Here is a 22741-nt window from a genome sequence, read left to right as displayed (position 1 = left end):
TGTGATTTTTTATTTTATTTTTATAATCGTGGTGTTCAAGCCAGCTTTCTTGCATCTTGAATAATTTCACGAAATATCTGTCATCTTTCACCAATAACAAATTTTAGGTAACTCTATCCATCAAAACTAAAACAAATGAAAAAAATTCCCTAATATTTTTTTTGTCTCGATTAAGTTTTGAACCTGAGATCTTTGGTTCTCAACAAATAATGTTATGTGATTCTTTATTTATTTATTTTGGTTACAAATGTGAAATATATTCCCATTACTTAAGCTACAAATAATACCTCAGACGTGGGTATTACAGATCTTGGGTCAACGAACGCTTATTTGCCCTTTACACCACCCTCTTTTGTTTGTTTCTGCCTTTAATTCTCCATTAATTATTTCATTTAAATTAATACTCTAATATTTACAGTTGTATTCAAGTAATGAATTTTCTACCGGAAAAACCAAGAGTTTTAGTTTATGAATTTCGAATTATAATTATTTTTATTATTATATTTAGTAAAAGTTATTTGTATGTATTAAATGAGCTTTTAATACAAATATATGATTTAAGTCAAAATTATAGAGTTGTGTAGAACATGTAGCAGCCAATGTAGCTCCACACTTGCCAACATTTGAGGTAGTGATGGAATTAGGATTTCAATTTAATGAAGTTTGAATTTTATAATGATAATTTTAAGTTGTGTTTTAAATTTAATATTTGCATATATATAATAAATTTATTAACACAAATATATTGTTTTAGATTTTAAATTTATTAACACAAATATATTGTTTGAGCAAAATCTATTGAAATTGATTGAACTCGCAAATGGACTACTAGCTCCGATCCTGAATAGGGGTTATTTTATCATCTTTAACTTGAAGTCTCAGATTCGAGAATTTGATATGAAGTCATCTTTATTTAAGAATATTTGACCCTCAAAATAAGACCTTCGGACTCAAATTTAGAATTAGTTAAGCTCCAATACAAGTACCCGAAAAATCAAGTGGGACCTAAAAAAAAAGGAATTTTCAGATTAGACTTGCTTAGGCTAATAATTATGAATGTCAACTTTTCATTCAACTCTTCTCCTTATCATTAGCAGATGGTTCATTCTCTTCACAGTCTTATAATTCCATCTGTAATGGAAATTTATTCAGAATATTGTGTGTTAATCATCATCACTCTGTTTTCTCTCATTTTCATCATCAAATACTACAAGAAATCAAAATTCCAAATTGGAAGTACAAAAAAATTCCCTCCTGGAAGAAGAGGCTGGCCAATTATTGGTGACAGCTTTAATTGGTATAATGCTGTTGCCAGTTCTCATCCTCCTTGTTTTGTTGAACAACAAGTTCAAAAGTAAGTCCCCCAAAAAAAAAAAACTCTTTTTACTTGAATCTAATTATACCAAATCCTCTGTTTTTTTTTTTTTTAATATAAACTTCTTAATAGGTATGGGAAGATATTTTCATGTAGTTTACATGGAAAATGGGCTGTGGTATCAGTGGACCCTGTTTTTAACAAATTTGTAATGCAAAATGAAGGGAAGTTATTTCAATCAAGTTATCCAAAATCTTTCAGAGATTTAGTTGGAAAAAATGGAGTGATCACAGCACAAGGAGAACAACAGAGGAAACTTCACTCTATTGCATCTAATATGATGAGATTAGATAAACTTAAGTTTCATTTCTTGAATGATATACAAAGAGTTATTCAAGAAACATTGAATAATTTTCAAGATAATGAGGTTATTCTTCTCCAAGATGTTTGTAGAAAGGTATGTTAATTACAACCCCTTTGGTCTCGACTAATTTAGATTCATGTTGTGTAATACTTTCTTAGCAATTTTCTTCATTCAAAAACTTAAATTCGAGAACTCTGGTTAAGGGTCACGAACCTCAGGGTTATGTAAAACTTCTTGTTTAATGGAAATGACAAAACATTGAATTAATTTTCAGTTGGCAATTAATCTGATGGTTAATCAATTGCTGGGAGTGTCAAGTGAATCAGAGGTGAATGAGATGGCTCAGTTATTCTCAGATTTTGTGGATGGATGCCTCTCTGTTCCAATCAATATGCCTGGTTTTGCTTACCATACTGCTATGAAGGTAAAATAATTTATGAAATTCATTTTCTAGAACACAAGTCGATTTTCGGTTCCCAAATTATTTTTTTCATGAAAAACATTCTCCAGAAAGGGAAAAATGACTCCTCTCACTTTCAAATGGAAGTCACTTAAAAAAAAATATTTTTCAAATTTGCATATATATTTTTCTCTTTGGTAAACATGTTTAGATTGTTGTTAATCTATAGAAAGTAGCTTAGTTGGTTGGCTAGCTAAACCAGGTGAATGGTGATGATAGTTCTATTCACCTACCCCATTTTTTTTTTAAAAAAAGAAAAGATTGTTGTTAATCATGAATTATTATGTGGGAATTGAATGTTTCCTTTTAAGATATAATATATAGTTGAAAAGCCATCATAGAATTAATCATGAAGTGTATGTCATGTCTTATTATTAATTGATAATGAATAGGGAAGAGAGAATATTATAATCAAGATAAACAAGATAATTGAGAGACATAGAAAGGAAGCATCCAATGGGAATGGTGTGATTTATAGATTGCTGGAGGAAGAAAGCTTACCAGATGAAGCTGTTGCTGATTTCATTATAAACCTCTTGTTTGCTGGCAATGAGACTACAGCTAAAACCATGGCATTTGCTGTTTACTTCTTGACTCAATGTCCCAAGGCCATGAAGCAACTACAGGTACATGATTCATGTGTCCTTCATTTACTAGAAAATCGACACGTTGATTTGCCTCCCTTCAAACATGTCTACATCTGGTCTTGTTGACATTCAACAAATATCTACCATAAAAAGCATGACAAGTATCATTATATGTTGCATGTTTGAATGTAATAATGAATATCACTCTAAGAAGAATTTAAGTTATATACGTGGACAATGTGGAATTTAAGTGGCGTTACCAAGTTATAGTATATTTTTCAGGTTATACCTTATTAGGTATATAAATTGTCAGTGCATAGAACTTGAACGCAAAAACTTTGAAAACAAAGAAAGAGAAGTAAGTCAATTGCTTTTAATTTTTATCTTGTGTCCCTAAGGATAGGATGAGCAAGAGAGCTTTAGAAATGAGAAGGGTAGCAACTTTGATAATGAGGAGATGCTCTCTTGGCAAGATTACAAAGCCATGCCTTTTACTCAATGTGTAAGTACTTAATTCCTTCTTCTTTCTCATCTTTTGTCACTAGCAAAATTCATAAACTTAAAATTCTAATTTTACCTCTTTGGTCTTGTGATAAAACTTGTATATATTGACAGGTAATAGATGAAACTCTTAGGCTAGGAGGCATTGCAATATGGTTGATGAGAGAAGCCACAAACGATGTCGTATATGGAGGTATGCCTAGTTTTTTCTTTGCTCAATCCATAAAAATTCCACATCTATTATTATTAAAAATTATTACTAGTGTGAGTGGAAGTATTGCATCAAATAAATGAAAAACGTCTCAATGATTAAGCTTTTAGATGAGAAATGTTTTATGCAAGTAATTTTAGATGCGCAAAGGTGAGTATTATGTTCATCGACAAATGAAAATATTCTACGTGCTTGATTCAAGAAAAATCAAATTTAACTTGAATACATATCAAATAAAATAAATAGCGGGCAAATATATACTATATATAGAATTAGTATATAGTATATGTATACAGTATTTTTTAGCCGAGGGGCCAAATGTGTAATTTCTCTTAAAAAAAGTCTCACATTTACATTTTCCTAGTTACTTAAACACCATTCATCTTCATAAGGTAAGACTAATTAGACTGCATTATTCATCACCCTCTTCAAACCTCACTTATGAAATTACACTGATTATTTTGTTATTGTTACTCACTTTGTGTTTCTATGGATGTAGATTATGTTATCCCAAAAGGATGCTTTGTTGTTCCATTTCTCTCAGCAGTTCATCTAAATGAAAACATCTATGATGAACCTAGAATTTTCAACCCTTGGAGATGGATGAATCCTGAAAATCAGGTTAACCATTTAACCAATATTTTCAACAATTTTTTTTATGGTTATGATTGTAATTATATAAATAAATGTACTGATGAAATTATTTTCCTTTAATTAAATCACAATTGAAAAAATAGGAAAAAAGAAATTGGAGAGGTAGCCCATTTTTTGCCCCATTTGGAGGAGGTGGACGCTTTTGTCCTGGCGCTGAATTGGCTCGTCTTCAAATTGCACTATTTCTTCATTACTTCGTCACTACTTATAGGTATGCGCTTTATCTAATATATGTGTCGATAAAAAATAATTGATATATGATGAAATAGTTAAAATATGCGTAAATTGGCTCAGACATCTCGATTAGTCTTTGCTAACAAAGTGAATGCTTACTAAATTTGTAGGTGGAAACAAGTCAAGGAAGATCGTATGTCTTTTTTTCCATCTGCTCGTTTGGTCAATGGCTTTCAGATACAATTAACCAGAAGTTAAGCACTGCCCCACACAATAATTAATATGTATTATTTCTTTTATTAATGTTTCTGAATTCCAATTTGCAATTAAATCATGTACTATTATACTCTAGCTATTTGTTTTTTTTTTATATTTTCATGTTGTGATATAAAATGTTGTACTGATAATAATCTATTTGTTAAAATTAATTATCAGTAGTGTGATGATTTCTTTGTAAGAATTGATTATTAAGATTGTACATTTTTCTTGTATACTCTTTTAAGTGATTCCATGTGAACAATATTTATAGTGAAAGTGAAGAGGAAACAAGCCTCCAACAGCATCATGTGACATGACCAAACTTAGAGTTAATTGTACAATTAAAATTAATGCTAACAATAAATGTATGAAGTTTGTTGCCATTTTGAGCATTAATTTTGTTTGTGTACCAAGTTAAATTAAATTTCCAATCTCTAAAATAGTAAAAAGGTATTGGAACTCGCAATTTGTGTGGGGGTGACATAATCAATTTATGAAATATAATGAAAATATAATTCACCTTCTTTGCCTGGATTTGGGTGGATATTTAATAATCATTATATTTTGATCCAGTCGAATTCTTTATCTAAAAGTTTTGCTAATTTTCAAGTGGTTCATGAAATGATAAAATATGACAAAAGTTATACATATATTATTCTTTTTTATAGAAATAAACATATTGATTCATGCACATAGAATATCAAAAAAAAATTATTCATATTTAAGTAATTTTCAATAATACCATTATCATTATTACAAATATGGAGGTCGTGAAGTTTCTTGATTCTTTGGTACTTCAAGATTCAAAGAGCAAAATTTGTTCTTTCAATACCAAAAATGTTCAAGATAGTCAAGAGCTCTTCGATGACTTGCCTTGTATTATCAGACAACTTTAGCAAGATGTAAAATTAATATATATTTTAAAATTTATTCGTGTTCAAGAACTTTTATTCTTCTCGACATCTATTATTTCAACGATTAACTTATCTATATAATGAACACTTAAAATATGCATATTTTTTTTAAAAAAAAGAGTACTACTCCCTCCATCCCATTTTATGTGGCACTTTTCAAATTTCAAGATTCAAACAAGTCTATCTTTGACCGTAAAATTTTCATAGATTTTTTAAACATTTTGATTTTTCAATTATTGTGACTTATAGTACTTTTTACGTAGTTTACAAATATATAAATTTTATTTCAAAAAAATTGAACATTTCATGCGCAAATTTTCGATCAAACTTAAACTATTTGACTCTCGAAAAATGAAAAATGTCACACAAATTGAAGCAGAGAAGTACTATATAATAAGATCACTTTGTCACGTGTGTTGTTAAAACAAACCGTAGATTTGGATTATCAAAACAAAACTTACAGTCGGGTCAGAATAGCCAAGCAAAGGGGGCAGAAGAATAGACCCGATTGCAAGAAATAAAGCCCTAACCATCTCCGATTGGTACTCCGAGAAATTGCAGCCATGGCCGGAAGAGAAGTTCGAGAATATACAAATCTCACCGATCCTAAAGGTACTTTTCCCCATAACTCTAATGCATTTTTTTTACTGATGATTACATTTTTGTATTCGTTGATTTCGAGTTTCATTCAAACGAATTGCAGATAAGAAATGGGGTAAAGGTAAGGATAAAATTGATGACGAAGAAATCGCTTTCCACCGCATGGTTTCCAAGGTTAGCGAATCACGCTTCACCATTGTTATCTCATGAATTTGTTTTCAAAGCTTCGGATTTACCTCCAGTTCTATTTATTTATTTGAATGGACAATTGATATGTTTCTGCTAAGATATTTGGATATGGATGAATTTCCACTGCATTGAGTGTTCTGATAACCTGCCCTGGCAGGGATCTTGGGATTTCCTACTGGGTGATTAATATGTTCAGATGCAAGATGTTACTGGGGAACGTGGAGGTTACCTTCATGGAAGAGGCGGTATTGAGTTTTGCTCTTTTGGATGCATTTTCCTTTAATTTTCTTCCTGGTTTTGGTGTGCCATTATTCATATATATGATAAAGGGAGTTGTAGTTTATTGAGCATTGTGTAAGTTTTGCAAAATGCAGCCCTGGACAGTGATGACTTGCTCTATCTTAAGGAACAGATGGAAGCTGAGGAGGATGCAGAACGTCTTCTGCGTCGTACTGAAAAACGTGCATTCCAAGCATTTAAGATATCCTTTTATTTGTTTTCTTGGATCATATCTCGTCTTGCATGTGTATCGTTTGCTTCTTGGCTTTGTCGTGAATTTCATTTACATATAGAACCGTTGAGAAGGTTCATATTGATGATTTATCGCATGGAATTTCTTTTACCAGCACAATACTAGGCTGTGACTTCGAAAAAAAGGGCATTGGTATCTATGGTAATCATGTGATAGATTGTGGTTTCCTTAACAATTTGAAACAAAGCTGTTGCTAACTCGTCACCTGCATTACTTCCTCTGCCACTTCGTGTTGAGCCCAAACCCAAGAGTGGGATCAGGTTTCAGTTATCTCTTTTACTCCAAGGCAGATTATTGCTTTGTGGTTTTACCCTTTTTTTTGTTCCTTTTTTATTGGGGTTGTCTGCCCAAACAATCTTTTGAATTAATCCAACGTTATGAGATTGATTTCTTGGCAACAGGCAGCAAGATTTACTAAAACGAGTTGTAGAAGTCAAATCCAAGAAGCCAAAAGTTTCTAATTCCCCTGTACTTCCAAGTACACGGGCTATGCCAAGTGGCAAGTCTGGTGCTGATAATGAGGAGATAGAAACTTTGCCGGTCAGGTCAAGTGAAGCTGGTGATAGAAAGATAGATAATCCAGTAAAAAGCTTGCTTTCAGTATATGACAGTTCTGATGATGATGATGACTGATTTTGCAAGGATTTATCAGTTTATGATGTTTAGTTTAGTGTTAGAATCAAGAATCATCAGTTGTGGGCATAGTGTGCCCAGAATGCAAGTGTTTGAATCAACGAACATCATTAGTTGTTTTACTGTGCACATTTTGATCAGTGCTTCCGACTTGTTTGCTTTAACATTGGTTACCGATGATTGACTTCAAAATTGACATTTGACACCGAAGCATTTCTGCACCCCCCCTGAATGTGAGGGAGGAGCCTGAATCTTCATCTGCGTGCTGTGTATATACATGGATTGTCGGTGCTACTATGTAGCGATTTGTTCGTTAAGTGAATGGTAAATTCACCATTGGATCAAAACTTAAATTGTAAAGCTGAGTGGACTGAAAATTGCATCAATAATAAGAAAACCGTGAGAAGCATGGCTTAAATGTAGTTCACGAATTTTAGTGTTCACAATAGGTAAACAATCTGTACATCTCGAGTCAATTATAAGGGTTAAAAAATAATTGAAAAACCATCTTCTAATAGCATTGATTGCACACAGGGAATTAACTTTTAGGTCATTCTCAACTTTTTCCATTTACAGGCACACACAACTACAATTACATTCATGATAACATGAAGAGTTCTATTGAGTAATGAAAAGTTCATGCTTAGTTATGAAATAACGACCGATAATGTTTGCTTTCTCTACAATAAACTGCTCATGAAAGGTTCCCATCCGTTTGCTGGGTATATCAATAGAGAGATCTTTCAAGTTTGGCAGACCCTCAACTTGCATACCATCTCCACAAATGAGGAATTGATTTCCAACTATAAAAGATCCAGAGACACGAATTGCTACTCCGTCCTGACCATTAGCTCGACATTGAAGTTTCTCTACAACATGGACAAGCTTTTCTGGAGGCCATTCTCCAGCTAATGTGTTCCGTATGTTGGACAAGGTTGAAAAAATATTGTTGGGACCGATGGATTCTTTCCCGCCAAAACTTAGAAGTCAAATGAACATATATGTAAGTCAAGAAGATAAAGAGCTTTAAATTTAATAATAAATGAGTGCACAAGAGTTCTTATATTCCACAATATCTCAGTGTATATACAGATACTCTGGTCATCATGTTGGTACACCCACAACAGTTTCATGAAAATGCAATGCAAGGCATGCACAAAAGGGCCTCAAGATCCTCAGATCCCACAATATTCCCAAGTAAGACCAAGCTGCTAAATATAAGAGCCTTAAATTCCTCAGATCCCATAATATCCCTGTGTGTTTATATGCATGCTTGTTACGTGCGTTAATACACACAGACAACTAAAGACAGACATATGCTAAAAATCAACTCTCCTTGCAACAAACAAGTGTAGATTTAACATAGCAAATGTCATATACCTGAAAGTGGAGCATTCATTATATAATGTCTTGGTATGCTGCCAAAATTCATTGGATCCATCAAATAGTAAATAATAATGTATCGTCAGCATCTGAACAACAAACAACAAACGTGAATTTAGTATTACCTACTCTAAAATTTTGACCTATTGTAATTTTAATTGATAGCGAGTAAACAAAATTGAGACAGCTTGATTCTTAGATTTTCACTAAATGAAAGAAATCAGAGTTACTGAAAAGGCAAATATGAAGTAGGAAAACTCACATCTGCCAAATCCTTCATCCTCTGTGTTGGATCAAAAATGTCTCTGACAAAAGTACCCAAGTCTAATGCAGAATCACTATACTTGATAATGAATGGATGTGACAGTAGCTGCAATCAAAGAGCACACTAAGCCACCAACCATTCTTAAACCAGTCTACCTTGTATATCATAACATATGATTATATGTTGTAAAGGTCCTGAAGGTATAAGTTTATGCAGAAAACTCTATGATCATTGAAGTAACTGAACCCACCCATTTCATACAGGTTAAATAAAATTCAATTCAAGTTCTAACAATGATAAGCAATATGAAATAGGTAGCTCCGTGTTTCAATAAATATATATGCACACACAATATCCCTCCAGCTCCAACAATGGAAACTATATAAATAATATTAAACCCCTTGTGCCTGGCGGTTAGGCACCCCTACAAATTTTAGACAACCAATCCATCAAGAAGCACCGGTCTTCATTTAATAAGACGAAATCATATTTGTCTACAAGAAACAACCAGTGTATTATAGAGAAAAGGTCATTTCCCAGTTCAAGTTTTTAACAATTTATAATATTGTAAGGGCTCGTGAGGGATAAGCATAAATAGTCTTGGGATAAAAAAATAGTCTTGGAATAAAATTTAGATGTCTTGTTTGGTTGACATGTTTGGGATAACTTATCCCACCATTTATAGCATAGTGATGGGATAAGTTATCCCATATACATGGTGGGATAGGTTATCCCAGGATAAAGGATAGTTAATCCTGGGATAACTAGTTCCCAACCAAACGACCCCTAACTATCTAATAATCAATAGTATGCACTTGACTGGAAAATGGTGAGACATATTAATAACTAAACTTGAAAATTATTCCAAGTGATTTGAGTAAAATTGACTGTCTGGTTCTGTTTCCAGCAGAATCACAGTGCCTCGGTAGGTGCTAAAAGACGGGGACTGAAATATGCACTACCTATTGATCATCAAATAAACCACTCGGCTGAAAATTATTCCAGGTTACATCCCTCGGCTCAAGAAAAGTACATCTAACCTATTCAACTGTAAGCAATGGTGTGCTGATTCCCTCATCATACAGACATATTGACTTTTACTTTGTATCTTTCATGCTCTTACTAATATACTTTACCATACAATTCTCAGAAATGCAGTCAAACTTATATCATATAGAGTGGGAAAGAGGGCTGATATTTCTTTTTTTGCTGTTCAAGATCGGCATCTAAGTGTACAAGTGATCAACAAATCATTACTAGAGGTACATGTGACTAATACTTCTTCAACTGCTCCATTGCCTATTTAGAATGTGAAGAACATCCACCCTTTCTTGTGATTTATTTCCTTGTAAAAGAAAATGTGTACTAACCTGATCTGCTGTCGGCCTGTCATCAGGATTTTTTTTGAGGCAAGCATCAACGAATGAGCAGAATTCTGGTGAATAGTCGTGTCTTGACAGTGAAGGAGACGGATCATCTAGGATCTGCCATCATAATATTGGAAAAACAAGGATGTGATGATGAGATCTTTACGGGAGTTTGAACTCAAACTTGCATATTACATATCCTGAGTGAGTGGAGGGGCGTTACGTTACATATCCTGTTAAAATAATCAAGAACAGAAAGGCAAGAAAGGAAGCAGTAGAAGATTGACCTGCAACATGAGATTGACAGGTCCTTCATTAGCTGTATATGGAAATTCACCTGTACCACACTCAAACAGTGCAAGCCCAAGGCTCCAAATGTCAGCTGGATAAGAGTAATTCTCATTCCGTATTCGTTCCGGCGACATGTAAGTTACTGTTCCAACAAAAGTAGCACACTGGAAAACAAAATAAATTAGAAGAATGAATCTGAAACAAGATACACTAGAAGATTCATTATCCATTTCCTGCATAAAGAAAAGTGGTATTCAATATAACCTTCGTTAACTAACCATAGCAATTGAGCTTTCTAAACCAGCACTAATTCCAAAATCAGTTATTTTGGGCTCCCCCTTGAGATTGACAAGTAAATTTGCTGGCTTTATGTCTCTGTGGACTAAATGTCGAACTCCGTGTAAATAACTGAGACCCTTAAAGAACAGCAAGCATCTATAAATAAAAATAAAGGACAATACTAAGATAACCACTAAAGAAAGATGTTGAACAAGAGTCCTTACATGCAAGAGCTTTTGAACCATTGAGGAAAGGATAGGTTCTGGAATGCTCTTCCTAATTTTTATGATATCCGCAAGAGAACCCCCATCCATGTACTCTAGAGCTATGCTTATCTGCCCAGAATCAGGAGTATAAAAAGCTCCATAGAACTCGACAAGACCTTGGTAACATGGTGCCTCACACAATGTCCTTATTTCAGTAAGTAGTTGCTGCCTTTTCTCCTAAAATGCAAGAGGAAATATTTCAGTGATCAGAAAATTGGACATTTTCCTATTTTCTTGTGGCCAATCCCTTCTTAAATTATTACACGGTCACGTCACATTCAGTTATCAACACGCACAAAAATTCTTTTTAACATAAGATGATCTATTGATACTACACCCTTTGTGCTTCATGGATGCATATGTTATAGTTTGCTACACCGAAATAGATAAAAAGCCCAAAATAGTCCCTTATCTTTGGGCTAAGACTCAAAGTCATCCTTTTTTTTTACATGGAGCACTAATAGTACCCATGTTTGTAATATTGGTGCAGAATTATGGTCATCCCCCAAACTTCCATCTATCTTTTAATGTTGTCTTGTCCACAATTTAGTGTATGAAATGTTCAGTCGTCTTCCTCTATGTTTAGTAGAAACAATAACTCCTAAGAGAGAAGGTGAGAAGAAGAGTACTCCTTGTTCCGTACAGTCCAAACATCATTGCAGGCTTGCAGCTAAGCCAAGAGTCTAGTTTTGTTTGTTTTTGTCTACTCACTAGGGGTACTACCTTGTAGACATATTAGGGATTGGATAAAGGAAGCAAAAATCAGAGGAAGGAACACATTAAAATTACAGGGCTTATAAAGGAATAAGAAATTAAAGATAGATAGAGTTAAACAAACATTAATATGGAATTCACAAACCTTCTCAAAAATATTTATCTTCTTCAAAGCAATAATCCTATGAGTTGGAATATGAATTGCTCTCTGAACAACACTACTGGCACCGGCACCTATGGCACCAAAGACCCTCATCTCATGGGAAGCACATCTATATGTCTTTTCACCATGATCCGTGTCATCAACAGGCCACTTTTGTAATCCCAGCTCATTGATATTGTATACTCCATATGATTGACTCAACAAATTCACAGTTCCGGCATCCGATAGCTTCACAAAAACCCCAATATCATCCCTCCGGCCATCCCTCATATAAAATTCAGTTCACAACAAAAAAGAAAAACTTACAGAGTATGAATCAAAAGGATCGGATGTAGAGGTAGGTGAAAAACCCTTGTCAGCATCAAACAAAGGCACAAGTTTCTTCTTCAATTCCTCCAGTCCAGCCATCACACACTAAAAAATTTCAACAACTAATAAGGCTCAATTCCAAATTAGTTGGACATCAATTACACATCATGTGAACTGAATTTGTAGAATTGAAGTAATATGAAGAAATACGAACAGAAAATCAAAAGTGCCTTAACACTTACAGATTACTTATTAGAACAAAATCAATTCAATTTTACGGCATTCATGGACGAACCAGTTCCACTTGATGAAGACGATCTGCTCTTTAGCTTCTTCAATGGTACAACAAAAGAAGCAGAAATTACAACAACAAATATAGAACGCAAGCAATCACCTGCTTAGATGATCAAAAGTACAACGATAAAGATGATGGATCGGTAGACGTTGGATTTGGAATACAAAATGAGAATATAAATAAAATTGGCTCTTAATATATATATATTTTATTAAAAAGTTTAATATAAATAGCTGCCCACTAAAAAAATAATCATCAGATATGAAGTATACATATAAATATAATAATGGTGTACAATATATGTATATTTATGGATAAGTTAGTTTTTCAATCCTTTATAAATTTATTTTTAGTTATATGTTATTTTGAGGTATTTTTATTTTTATACAAAAGATATACTATGAAGTATGTGAATAGGATGTTTGGTAAGGAGTGCGTCGATAAATTTGAAATAATCAAATTCTAATATGAATTACCAAATACCGAATGGAAAACAAAAAGTTAACATAAGAGAGATGCTAAAATCATTATTTTTTTCAAAAATGCAAATATTTTTAAGTGAGGATCAAGTGTGCGACTTCCTTTTGCAATGTTGTCCCCATACATTTGTCTAGTTCAAAAAAGTCGCTACTCTTCATCTATTTTTATTGGTTTTGTCATAAGAAATTTATTGGAGTACCATTGGAAAAAAACATTTCTTCTAAGACACTATAGCACCATTGAAAAAACATTTGTTTTCACTTTTCTTTCTTGCAATTCTTAGAGAAATTTTCTTGCAAAAAAACTGGGAAAAATTGCAACAACTCATTTACAGGATGACTATATTTAGTTTGCTTGGATGTTGCATTAGCATTTCTTTCATCTAACTTGCCATCTTTGGGTAGAGTGATGAGCTCATTATTTACGGAGTTACGAACAGCCCTGTATGCTCATCTTGCCATCTTTAGGTGATTTTGCACAACTCCAGCTTCCCAAAAAAAAAGTGTGCATACAAGGAATAAGAAGAACAAATAAAAATGGTTAGATTGTTTAAGAGATATTTACATGAACATGCATCTCCAGTGAGGATAGAATTACACCATCTCCTATATAAACCATTTTATATCCAATGCAGCTCATCTAATACAACAATTCTCTCCTACCAAGAGGCTCCTATCTTGTAAAGAGAAAAGAACTGCTTCAAAACAACAACCCCTCATCATCAGGTTCTCTCACTATTGATCATTTATTCATTGCACAGACGTGCCTGCACAACATTATACTAACAAGATCTCTCATGTTGACGTAAATGCAGTCCATCTCCTTGTTTTCGGATAACTCTGCAGAACCACTTTGGAATTTGGAGGAAGCCATCAATACAGGACTCTTGGCTACAGTAGGAGATGATAAAAACAGTACCATATCTGAATGGAAAAATTCATAAACTAGAGACCACCTGGGGGCTAATTTACTGTTTCCACCACATGTTGAGGATTCCATCTGCAAAAGATTTCATATTTTTCCACATGGATGGTTTGCTTTCAGCTTGTGTATCAGCCTTGCGCTCATTCGATAATTTCCTATATGAAGCTAGTTCATGTCAGATAAGGCGCAAACAAGACTCATGCATAAAAGATTTTAAATGAAAACCAATAAACTAAAGCAGGATTGGAGACCTCTGATTGTCTGTTGATCTGTCAAATGCAGGCACAAGTAAAAACGTAATATGAGTTGCTTTAAGATGCCCTAACCTCAGAGCAATTCCAAGTGTAACTGCATTGAACAGATACAATTTTGCACTTCTCGACAAATATCATTTGTTTTATTATTCTTAACTCTTGGGTTAGGAGGAATTCCTATATAACTTAAGTGACACAGTAAAAGCATTTTCTGTTCTTTTACTAACTGATTTATGTAGCTCTGGCCCTCTTTAGTATCACCTGGTAAGAGGCTGTTGATTGGAATAAAAATTCTCAGAAGGATTAAGCTCGAATAAATTTCCAGGGATCCTCTTCCTTTCGAACTACAAACATGGGCATCATTGACCGGTCTGGCCAATTCTTCGAAAAAAGTTTTTACAAGATCCTTATCTATCAAATTTTAACTAGATCGTAATGGTATCCCTCAAAACATCGTGTTTCACTTGTGTGTTTACAACATCCATTGCTTCTGTACTAAGTTGATTAAATGGGACTGCAAAGACAACCCACCACGTAAATCATTATTTGCCCAAATTTGTTGCTTGAAATAATCAACTTTTTCATTATTTGCTAGTCTGGTTCTGCACCTGGCAACTTATGTAATACTGTAACACATTCAAATGATACTTCAAACGGAAAGATAGCGGGGGGATTGATGGTTGTAGTGAGCCTGAGACATGACATGCATCTTTCAAAAAAATCAACATAAATGACTTTTTAATTTTGGGGGGGTTGATGGTTGTAGTGAGCGGTGAGCCTGAGACACGACATGCATCTTTCAAAAAATATCAACTTAAATGACCAGGTTACCTTGTAGGCTTTTTGGGTTCAGGTGAATGTATTTGCTCATCCATCTGCTTTCGGCCATCAAATTTGAAATCTTCCATAGGGGAGTCCTGTTTTATGTTATTCTCAGGTCCCTCGGAATGTGAAAAAGATTTTACCTCCGCTCCAAGAACTTGTGCAGCAGCAACTTTATTATCCTGCATTAGAAACTTAATTATTTTACCACATGCAACATACAAGTGAAAAATTGGGGACTCAGAAAGGAAATAGATAGTAAGATAGCTTGCCATGTCTTTTTTCTCTTTAAAGGCCTGATTCTATGGAGTCCTCAGAAGAGGATTCAAAACCCTATTCCAAAAATCAGCATAGTGGTGGATAACAATTACATCATTGAACATCTTAGGATTACTATTAATTCAAAGTCAAGAATTGTTGGTCAAAATTGTGATCAACCTTCAATATCTCAGACAAACTTAAAGAGCATTTAGTGATTTTCTAGTTTTCCTCTAATTTCAGTCCAGTTCACAAGAATCACAGCAGATAACCTTGATGGAATTTTTTCTAATCAGAAGAAATTGATGAATTCTATTTGATTAAAATCCAGAATCTTGCAGGAAACAGGTCTATAGCATACTTACACTTCCAGAAATTCTTGACATCTCATGCAACGAAATCTGCTTTGCTGCAATTGGAGTTTGTAGCTTTGCCTCTGCCTCACGGTTGCTACTAGTATCCTCACATTCATGTTCGAGACATGTTGCACTGCTTAATTGCAGCTTTACCTCGACCTTGCTCTTATCCTTCCTAATTGCAGCTTTTCTAGCGGAAACTTCTTTAACCACAGAGTCTTTATCTACTGGCATTTTAGCATTGTATTGCATTTCTTGGACAATCTTCTTGACAGTGTAATACCCGCCACCAACTTCTTTCATTGCCGCATAAGCAGATGGAAATTTTCCACCATTCATGGCTCTATATCTGCAAAATGGATAAAAGATGATTAACTGATCTTAAAATTCAGAACTCCACTGTAAATCCTGCAAACCAAATTAAGGACCTGTTTCAATGCTTACATATTAGCTATAAACATTCACTCTTTGCTTTGGCTGGAGCCGTCTAGCTTAGTGATGTCATGTAAAGGTGGTGTAAAGGAACAGATATAGACCTAACTAGTAGTCTGATTGACATAAAAGCTCCTGGGTAACATCCTTATTGACAGCCAGGACTACTCACAAATAAATTCCAACTCAGTTAAGACACAGGTTTGATGACTTAAAATACAGAGGATCCCGCAATCCAGAGACAACAATACCTTTGGGGAACTCCTAAAGGCCATCCAGAGGCTCTATTATGATTGTTAAATTAGAAAGGGCCATTATTCAGTAACATTGACAAAGAAAATACTATATCCAGTATTTCTTCATCTTTCTGCACTACCACTAGAGATTTTCTCCCAAGTATGAGTAAATAGAAGAAAATTTAATCAAAGGACACTCCAAGGTGATTAATAAACCTATGTATGTCTCATTTTCCATGAAAATAAGAGTAACATATTCTTGTTGATTACTGGCACACCTCCAAAAATAAAAACTCAGTTTGCACAAAAAAAAATCATTTTTAACTTCTAAAATTCTGCCCCTAGGATTACCAATTCACTTGGCCATACTCCTATATTGTAGCTTTCAAATATCAACCAAATAACCAATTCAAGAATGCTATTTTTTTTTTGCTTATCATCAACTCCGTCAGGATGACAAAAGTTCATAGGTCCACTTACACAGAATGTACTCAAAGGTCATGAAGCAAGCTGAAGATACATAATATGGATGATTGTTACAGCTAGCTCAAGTTTCAAAAGTAAAACAGAGGTCCCTACTTCGGTTAAGCAAATTCAAATGAGCCCTTTCTATGGATAGGTAGAGCAGCACCATAATCAAGTCACACAAATATCTAATAATAGTGCATGCCTTCAGAAAGCTAAGGACACTTGATAAGCTGGCTGTAGTTTTTAGGAGAAGGTAGTTCCAAGAACATGAAATATCTAGGTTATGAGCTCCGAGCTTCTGACCAAATGGAAAGTGAGAAGGGATATCATTAGTGTGGACCAATCAAGAGAAAAGAGCATCATACAACCATTGAAACTCTACCAAGTCATTGATATAGTATACAAAAGGGTCATATAATAGGTTTTTGCAGCCAAATTTAGAAGTAGAACTCGAAAGACGTCAGGGAAATTCTTTTTATGAAGTATCAAGGGGAAAGATACAATTGAGAACAATGATTTCCAAGAAAACACACATTGACTATCCCACTGCCATATTTGGATACATGATAAGTAACAAAAAATATTCACTTGTGAGGGGGACGGGAAGGGAAATTATCCATGAAGTAAAATATTATCCACTATATTCAAAAACACTAATGGAACCTTGCCTTTTTCCTCTAAAATTAGTCAACCATCAATCACCAAATTGAACAAAACGGATTAAACTTCATGTGTAAGAGATAAAGTTGAACAGCATGACTTGGCTTCCCTAATAATGATAAAACTAAGGCAGATATATCCAATTTTATATTGCCTCCACAAATTCGCATATACGGAACTTTGTTAATCCTCCTTCACACTCGTACGAACTTGTAAATGAAATTCAGAAAATTCTTTATGCCTATTAGGTTAGCAGTAGCCCTTTGCATCAGTCTTTCAAAACTCGTCAAGGGTTGCATTTGAAAATAGAAATCACCAGCAAAATCCCTGTCATGCGTCTTAAATAAATATATAGCACCAAACTTCATAACATATCAAATACTTGACAAATAATATGAAAAACTACTCTGGAAACTAATGGGTCCAAAGTCTAACTTGTAATGCATTTCTATTACTTGGTATCAGGTCATAAAACTGAAACAGTCCTCTCCACTATCCATGCTGATTAACAACAACAATTATTATGCCTCAATAACAAATTTGTTGGGATCAGTATATGAATCCTCAAAATTCATGCCATTGGAAAGGTATCGACATTGCACTGCAAATAGGCTTCTCCAAAGATGTTGGCCACCTTTTTTTAATGCAGAGTTACCAGCGAACTGTGGAGCAAGTTTGTGGCAATCTTTGACATGTTCTAAATCATGCCAAATACATTATTGAGCTAATACAATGCTGGAACAGAGAGGGGACGTCCAAGAAATCACAAAAGACTTGGAATAGCATTCCTCAAGCCATTCATGTTTGGCTTGAAAGAAATGGCAGAATCTTTTAAGGTCATAAGAGCAACATACATACCCTTAACAAAGATGTCTTTTTTTTTTGCTAGCTTTTTTATGCAACTTGGTTATGATGTAGATGCATATTAATATACAACAGGGGATCTGCATAATCTGTCATTATGTCTGGCTCAGTGCAAGCATTTATAAAATCTCTGATTACTTATATAAAAAAAAACTCTCTATGGCTTCAAAATAGAAGTATTTCCTAATTAAGTGTAACCAAATTGTTCCTATTATGTTAACTTTCACTCTTTAGTCAGCTTGTGGCCTAATTTTGAATTTGTACAGTCAAATCAGTGCCACAATAGAGTTGCTCATTTGGTTGATGCAGGTCACAGGTTCAAGGATTAGAAACAACATTTTGCAGAAAATTAACAGAAAGGCGGCATACAATATATTTTACACTCCCCCTACACTTGAATAGGATTCAACAATTATTGCATCAATTAAACACAAAATAGAAGCAGAAGTCAACCTAAAAAAGAGGGAAAACGATATACTACTTGTTAACAAAACCTTCCACCATTGCTATCCTTTCTTCCATTAATACTTTTTTCGGTTTCCTTCTATCTGCCGCTGAATCAGACGGAACGGTGGCCGCAAACGACCTCCACCGGCACTGACTCTTCGATCCACGAACTGAATTTGAAGCATCTCCAACTACTGTCACGCACATCAGATTCAGCATGCATTTGAATTAACATTTTCTCAGATATTGAAGATCACACAATACTACTACTTCTTCTATACACAGATTAACAAAAAATTACTTGTAACAAACCTTGTTTGGATACAGTAATGGAGAGCCGCCGAACAATCTGCATCTCAAATCAACACAAAATTGCTGTATAATAATATTTGGTGCTATATTTGAAGTGTAAGCGTTGGCGATGGAGGGTTTAAGAATCCAAAATTACTCATGTTTTTCATTTTGGGGACTGAGGTTTAAGACAGCTTTTCTAAAAATTCTTTTTATTTTTATTTTTATTTCTCTCCCTCTCTTGTACTGCTTTAATTTCAAGTAAAAAAAAAAACAATTTAACAGATAGAGTGATCAGTGAAGTCCTTTTTTTAATGAGGAAATTACGCAAGAGATTAAACTTAGCTAGTGTTTGATCATAAAATTTTAAATATTTTTGGCAAATATTATTTGGGTGAAATTTCACTATGTGTTTGGTCATGATATTTGGGAAACATATTTCACTTTTTTAAGAAATATGATTTATACCCATAAGTTTTAAAAATTATCAAAACTAATCACAAGTTTGTATCACATAGCAAGATAAAAACGTCAACGTAAAAAGATTTACGACTTCTGCAAAAAGTCAATTGGATCTTTGTTGTAGCAAATAACAAGTAGTGTCCATGACACTGGAGCAATGTGGTAATTCGGGGTGAGTGCAACAAGCATCATTCTATACATCAAGAAGTAGACGAAACACATAACTTTGTCACCATGAGTTGATTGTTCACAATTTTCATCAACAACCATATCATCACTTTCATATTTCATCACTGCTTTGGTGTTCACGTAAAAAATTGTGTAATACAGCACAAACAACTACTATAGAGAGTGCTTTTGTAAAAAGTAAAAAATTTAGTGTAGAATTTGAATTTTTAAAAGCTCCCAAGTAATGAGATTTGGCCTAAATACTATTTTTTTCTAGTATTTGAAAATTTGGGTATTTGCCAAAAATATTTGTCAAATAATGACAAATTGTATGGACAAACACTATTTGCCAACTTTCCCCCCAAATTTTACTTGGAAACCTATGGCCAAACAGGTCCTTAAAAAGTTCTTTTAACAACAGTTTGTCTAATTACTCTCTATAACTATATTTTTGTTTGCTATGAATATTTCCATTTATATATTTCGTTAGTCAATATACAAATAAAGTAAGTATATACAAATTTTGTATTTAGGAATTTAGGGTTTTTTCCAGAACTTATACAAATCAAATGTATCAACACAAACAAGATAAATGAAACGTATACAAATAGTTAGGGTAAGCATATCCAAATTTTTGATTTATACAATTAGGAACTGAATTATACAATTAGGAACCGAATTATACAAATTCTAGACATGGCCCACGTAAATATTGTTCTATGTTAGTGACGAAAAATAATTTCTTCAAACTACAACTAATTTAAATAATTAATTAGCATATGTTTGTTTAGTCGCGTAATTTTCCCTTTTTAATTTTCTTTTTAAGTACTCAATATGATTGGTGTTAAGTTATTTTTGTGATAGTTACAAATATACACAATAAAGTAATTAGTTTATAACAAATATAATTATAGTTTTATTTACAGAAAAAATAGTTAAAAGTCATAGAAAGTATACATTGACTATATAATATAGCCTACAAATACATGAGGTATACACTAATTATACATTATGATACACTCAAAAAACTGAATATAACTTAATTGTACATAAAATATACAACTGACTTTTCAATCTCGATCAACTCAAAATCACCTCTAAACAGTCTCAAATTTTAGATATGAAATTTTCTTAATGTTTCTAATCTTTTGATAAATAATTTCCTCAAAATGATCCGCGTTTGTCATATGTTGAAATTTTAAAAAAGACAAGAAGAAGAAGGAAGAAAAGACGCAAAAGAAGGAGGAGGAGGAAGACGCAAAAGGAGGAGGAGGAGGATGACGACGCAGAAGAAGAAGAAAAGGTAGCGTGGGGAAAAAAAATGATTAAATGGTCATTTTAGGTAATTGTTATAAATTAGATTAAAAGGATGATAAATAAAGCCTATGCGCTAACATTTGTATAATTTGTCCATTATTATTTTTTTGTATCTGATCAGTTAAAGTATTTTTTTTTTTAATTTTTCATTTAAAAAGATATTTTTTATTTTTTGGTTAACTGGATAATATTTGCAAAAAAGTTTAAGTAGCAACATAACAAAAAAAGGGAGTAGTTTGGTTGCTATCAAATTACTACTATGAATCAAAATTTTATTTTAAAAAATAATTTTTTAATATTTATCCATACTGTCTTATTTGTAAACACGAAAGAAAATAACAAAATTCTTATGTAATCAAATAATTGCTTCAACCCCTTTCTTGTCTAAGAGGTCAGCCACTTTATTCTGTTTTTTTATAGGTATGTGAAAGTTTTAGATCTCCTAATTATTGCATCAATGATTTATCTTCACGAATTATAAAAGCTCTAAAATTCATTATTATAATTGATAAACTTAGCTACCTTAATTGAGTTCGTGGAGATTTTTAAAGGCATCAAATTATTATAGTCCCTAAATAAGAGCAAATAATCATGTCAGAGTATTAGTACTAGTTGAAATATCCTTCATAAAGTTTATTATCCAATCACCTCGATCTATTATTACATATAATTCTTCTAATACCCTATAAACTGGAATTACCTAAGAAATAGCCATTAATATTAAATTTATAATGACTAAATAATAAAGATTTTCATTTTATGTTAATAGTATGCTTAATAACAATTCGTAAGTATTGATGGAAGTAGGTACGCTCCCTCTCCCTTAGCATCTCCCGAGCAGGGGCGTAGCTATTCCATTTGGACATCCTTCGTCAGAAAATAATACCCTATATATAAGTAAAATAATACACAAAGTGATTAAATAACATATTTTGGACACCATTGACAAAAAAAGATGTTATAGCCTAGTGATTTTAGATGTCTTGAAAAGAGCCATTAAGTGTTCATGTGTTCGAATTTCACTAGCAAAAACTTTTTTCTCTTTTTTTTTTTACACCCTTCGTGAATTCTTGGCTCCGCCACTGTTCCTGAGTCACCTCCACTCCTCATTTTTTGGTTTTTGCTCCATTATGTTTGACTAAATTATATAGAGTATCTTTACTAATATTTTTTATGTACTTATTATAAAATAAGTAAGGTAATATACTTTTTCTTAATTTTGTTTTTCTCATATCAAACACAACCTAAATAAAATTCATTTTATCGGGTACAAAGAAAAAGAAGAAAAATGATACCGTTAGAATTGTATTAATAATACTTATTATTTGAGAAACGCTGAATTAGCATTCCAGAGTCTTTACAATGATTAGGTGACTTTGTTTTTTAAAAGAAATACTTGTTGATTGAAATAAGCTGGTTATGCAGAATTTATGTATGTTGGAAGGTCTATTAATTTATTGAATATCTTATTCGATGTTTGATATTTATTTTAAAGTTTAATCAATTTGAATTTATGTTAGAAATTTCATTTTGAGATAAATCATTTCTTATTAAACAGGATTTTATATGTTAAAGATT

The 22741-nt window shown here is 33.1% G+C and overlaps 4 protein-coding genes across 7 annotated transcripts; 2 read left to right on the top strand and 2 right to left on the bottom strand.

Moving 5' to 3' along the window:
• The first annotated feature begins 1099 nt into the window (after positions 1-1099).
• Positions 1100-4705, top strand: LOC102604861 (abietadienol/abietadienal oxidase). The gene is made up of 9 exons (XM_006351470.2): positions 1100-1354; positions 1448-1772; positions 1954-2103; positions 2532-2765; positions 3130-3228; positions 3342-3420; positions 3938-4059; positions 4176-4303; positions 4437-4705. The coding sequence occupies exons 1-9, from the start codon at positions 1137-1139 to the stop codon at positions 4522-4524; spliced, it is 1443 nt and encodes a 480-aa protein (XP_006351532.1). The 5' UTR covers positions 1100-1136; the 3' UTR covers positions 4525-4705.
• Positions 4706-5875: 1170 nt separating this feature from the next.
• On the top strand, positions 5876-7595 carry LOC102604528 (uncharacterized). Its single transcript, XM_006351469.2, has 6 exons — positions 5876-6050; positions 6142-6212; positions 6424-6472; positions 6602-6708; positions 6943-7019; positions 7161-7595. Exons 1-6 carry the CDS (start codon positions 6002-6004, stop codon positions 7390-7392), a joined length of 585 nt encoding a protein of 194 aa, XP_006351531.1. The 5' UTR covers positions 5876-6001; the 3' UTR covers positions 7393-7595.
• A 290-nt stretch (positions 7596-7885) lies between these two features.
• Positions 7886-12899, bottom strand: LOC102603964 (mitogen-activated protein kinase kinase 3). The gene is made up of 10 exons (XM_006351467.2): positions 12672-12899; positions 12427-12534; positions 12103-12348; positions 11202-11420; positions 10977-11114; positions 10695-10862; positions 10411-10524; positions 9038-9145; positions 8773-8864; positions 7886-8371 (listed from the first exon to the last, which is right to left on the bottom strand). Exons 2-10 carry the CDS (start codon positions 12526-12528, stop codon positions 8011-8013), a joined length of 1548 nt encoding a protein of 515 aa, XP_006351529.1. The 5' UTR covers positions 12529-12534; positions 12672-12899; the 3' UTR covers positions 7886-8010.
• An 823-nt stretch (positions 12900-13722) lies between these two features.
• On the bottom strand, positions 13723-19438 carry LOC102603185 (uncharacterized). 4 transcript variants are annotated; one of them, XM_006351465.2, is made up of 6 exons: positions 19238-19438; positions 18960-19119; positions 15828-16167; positions 15214-15386; positions 14160-14283; positions 13723-14054 (listed from the first exon to the last, which is right to left on the bottom strand). In XM_006351465.2, the coding sequence occupies exons 1-5, from the start codon at positions 19278-19280 to the stop codon at positions 14172-14174; spliced, it is 828 nt and encodes a 275-aa protein (XP_006351527.1). In that variant the 5' UTR covers positions 19281-19438; the 3' UTR covers positions 13723-14054; positions 14160-14171. The 4 variants fall into 4 exon arrangements, with proteins under 4 accessions (XP_006351527.1, XP_015166006.1, XP_006351526.1 ...); XM_015310520.1 differs by having other exon boundaries at positions 13723-14043; XM_006351464.2 differs by having other exon boundaries at positions 13723-14283.
• Between the last annotated feature and the right edge of the window lie 3303 nt (positions 19439-22741).

This window comes from Solanum tuberosum, unplaced genomic scaffold (assembly GCF_000226075.1).
Source record: "Solanum tuberosum cultivar DM 1-3 516 R44 unplaced genomic scaffold, SolTub_3.0 scf00127, whole genome shotgun sequence".
Classification (NCBI taxonomy): Eukaryota; Viridiplantae; Streptophyta; class Magnoliopsida; order Solanales; family Solanaceae; genus Solanum; species Solanum tuberosum.
The sequence above is the reverse complement of the archived record's forward strand: the minus strand, read 5'-3'. Positions and strand labels throughout refer to the sequence as shown.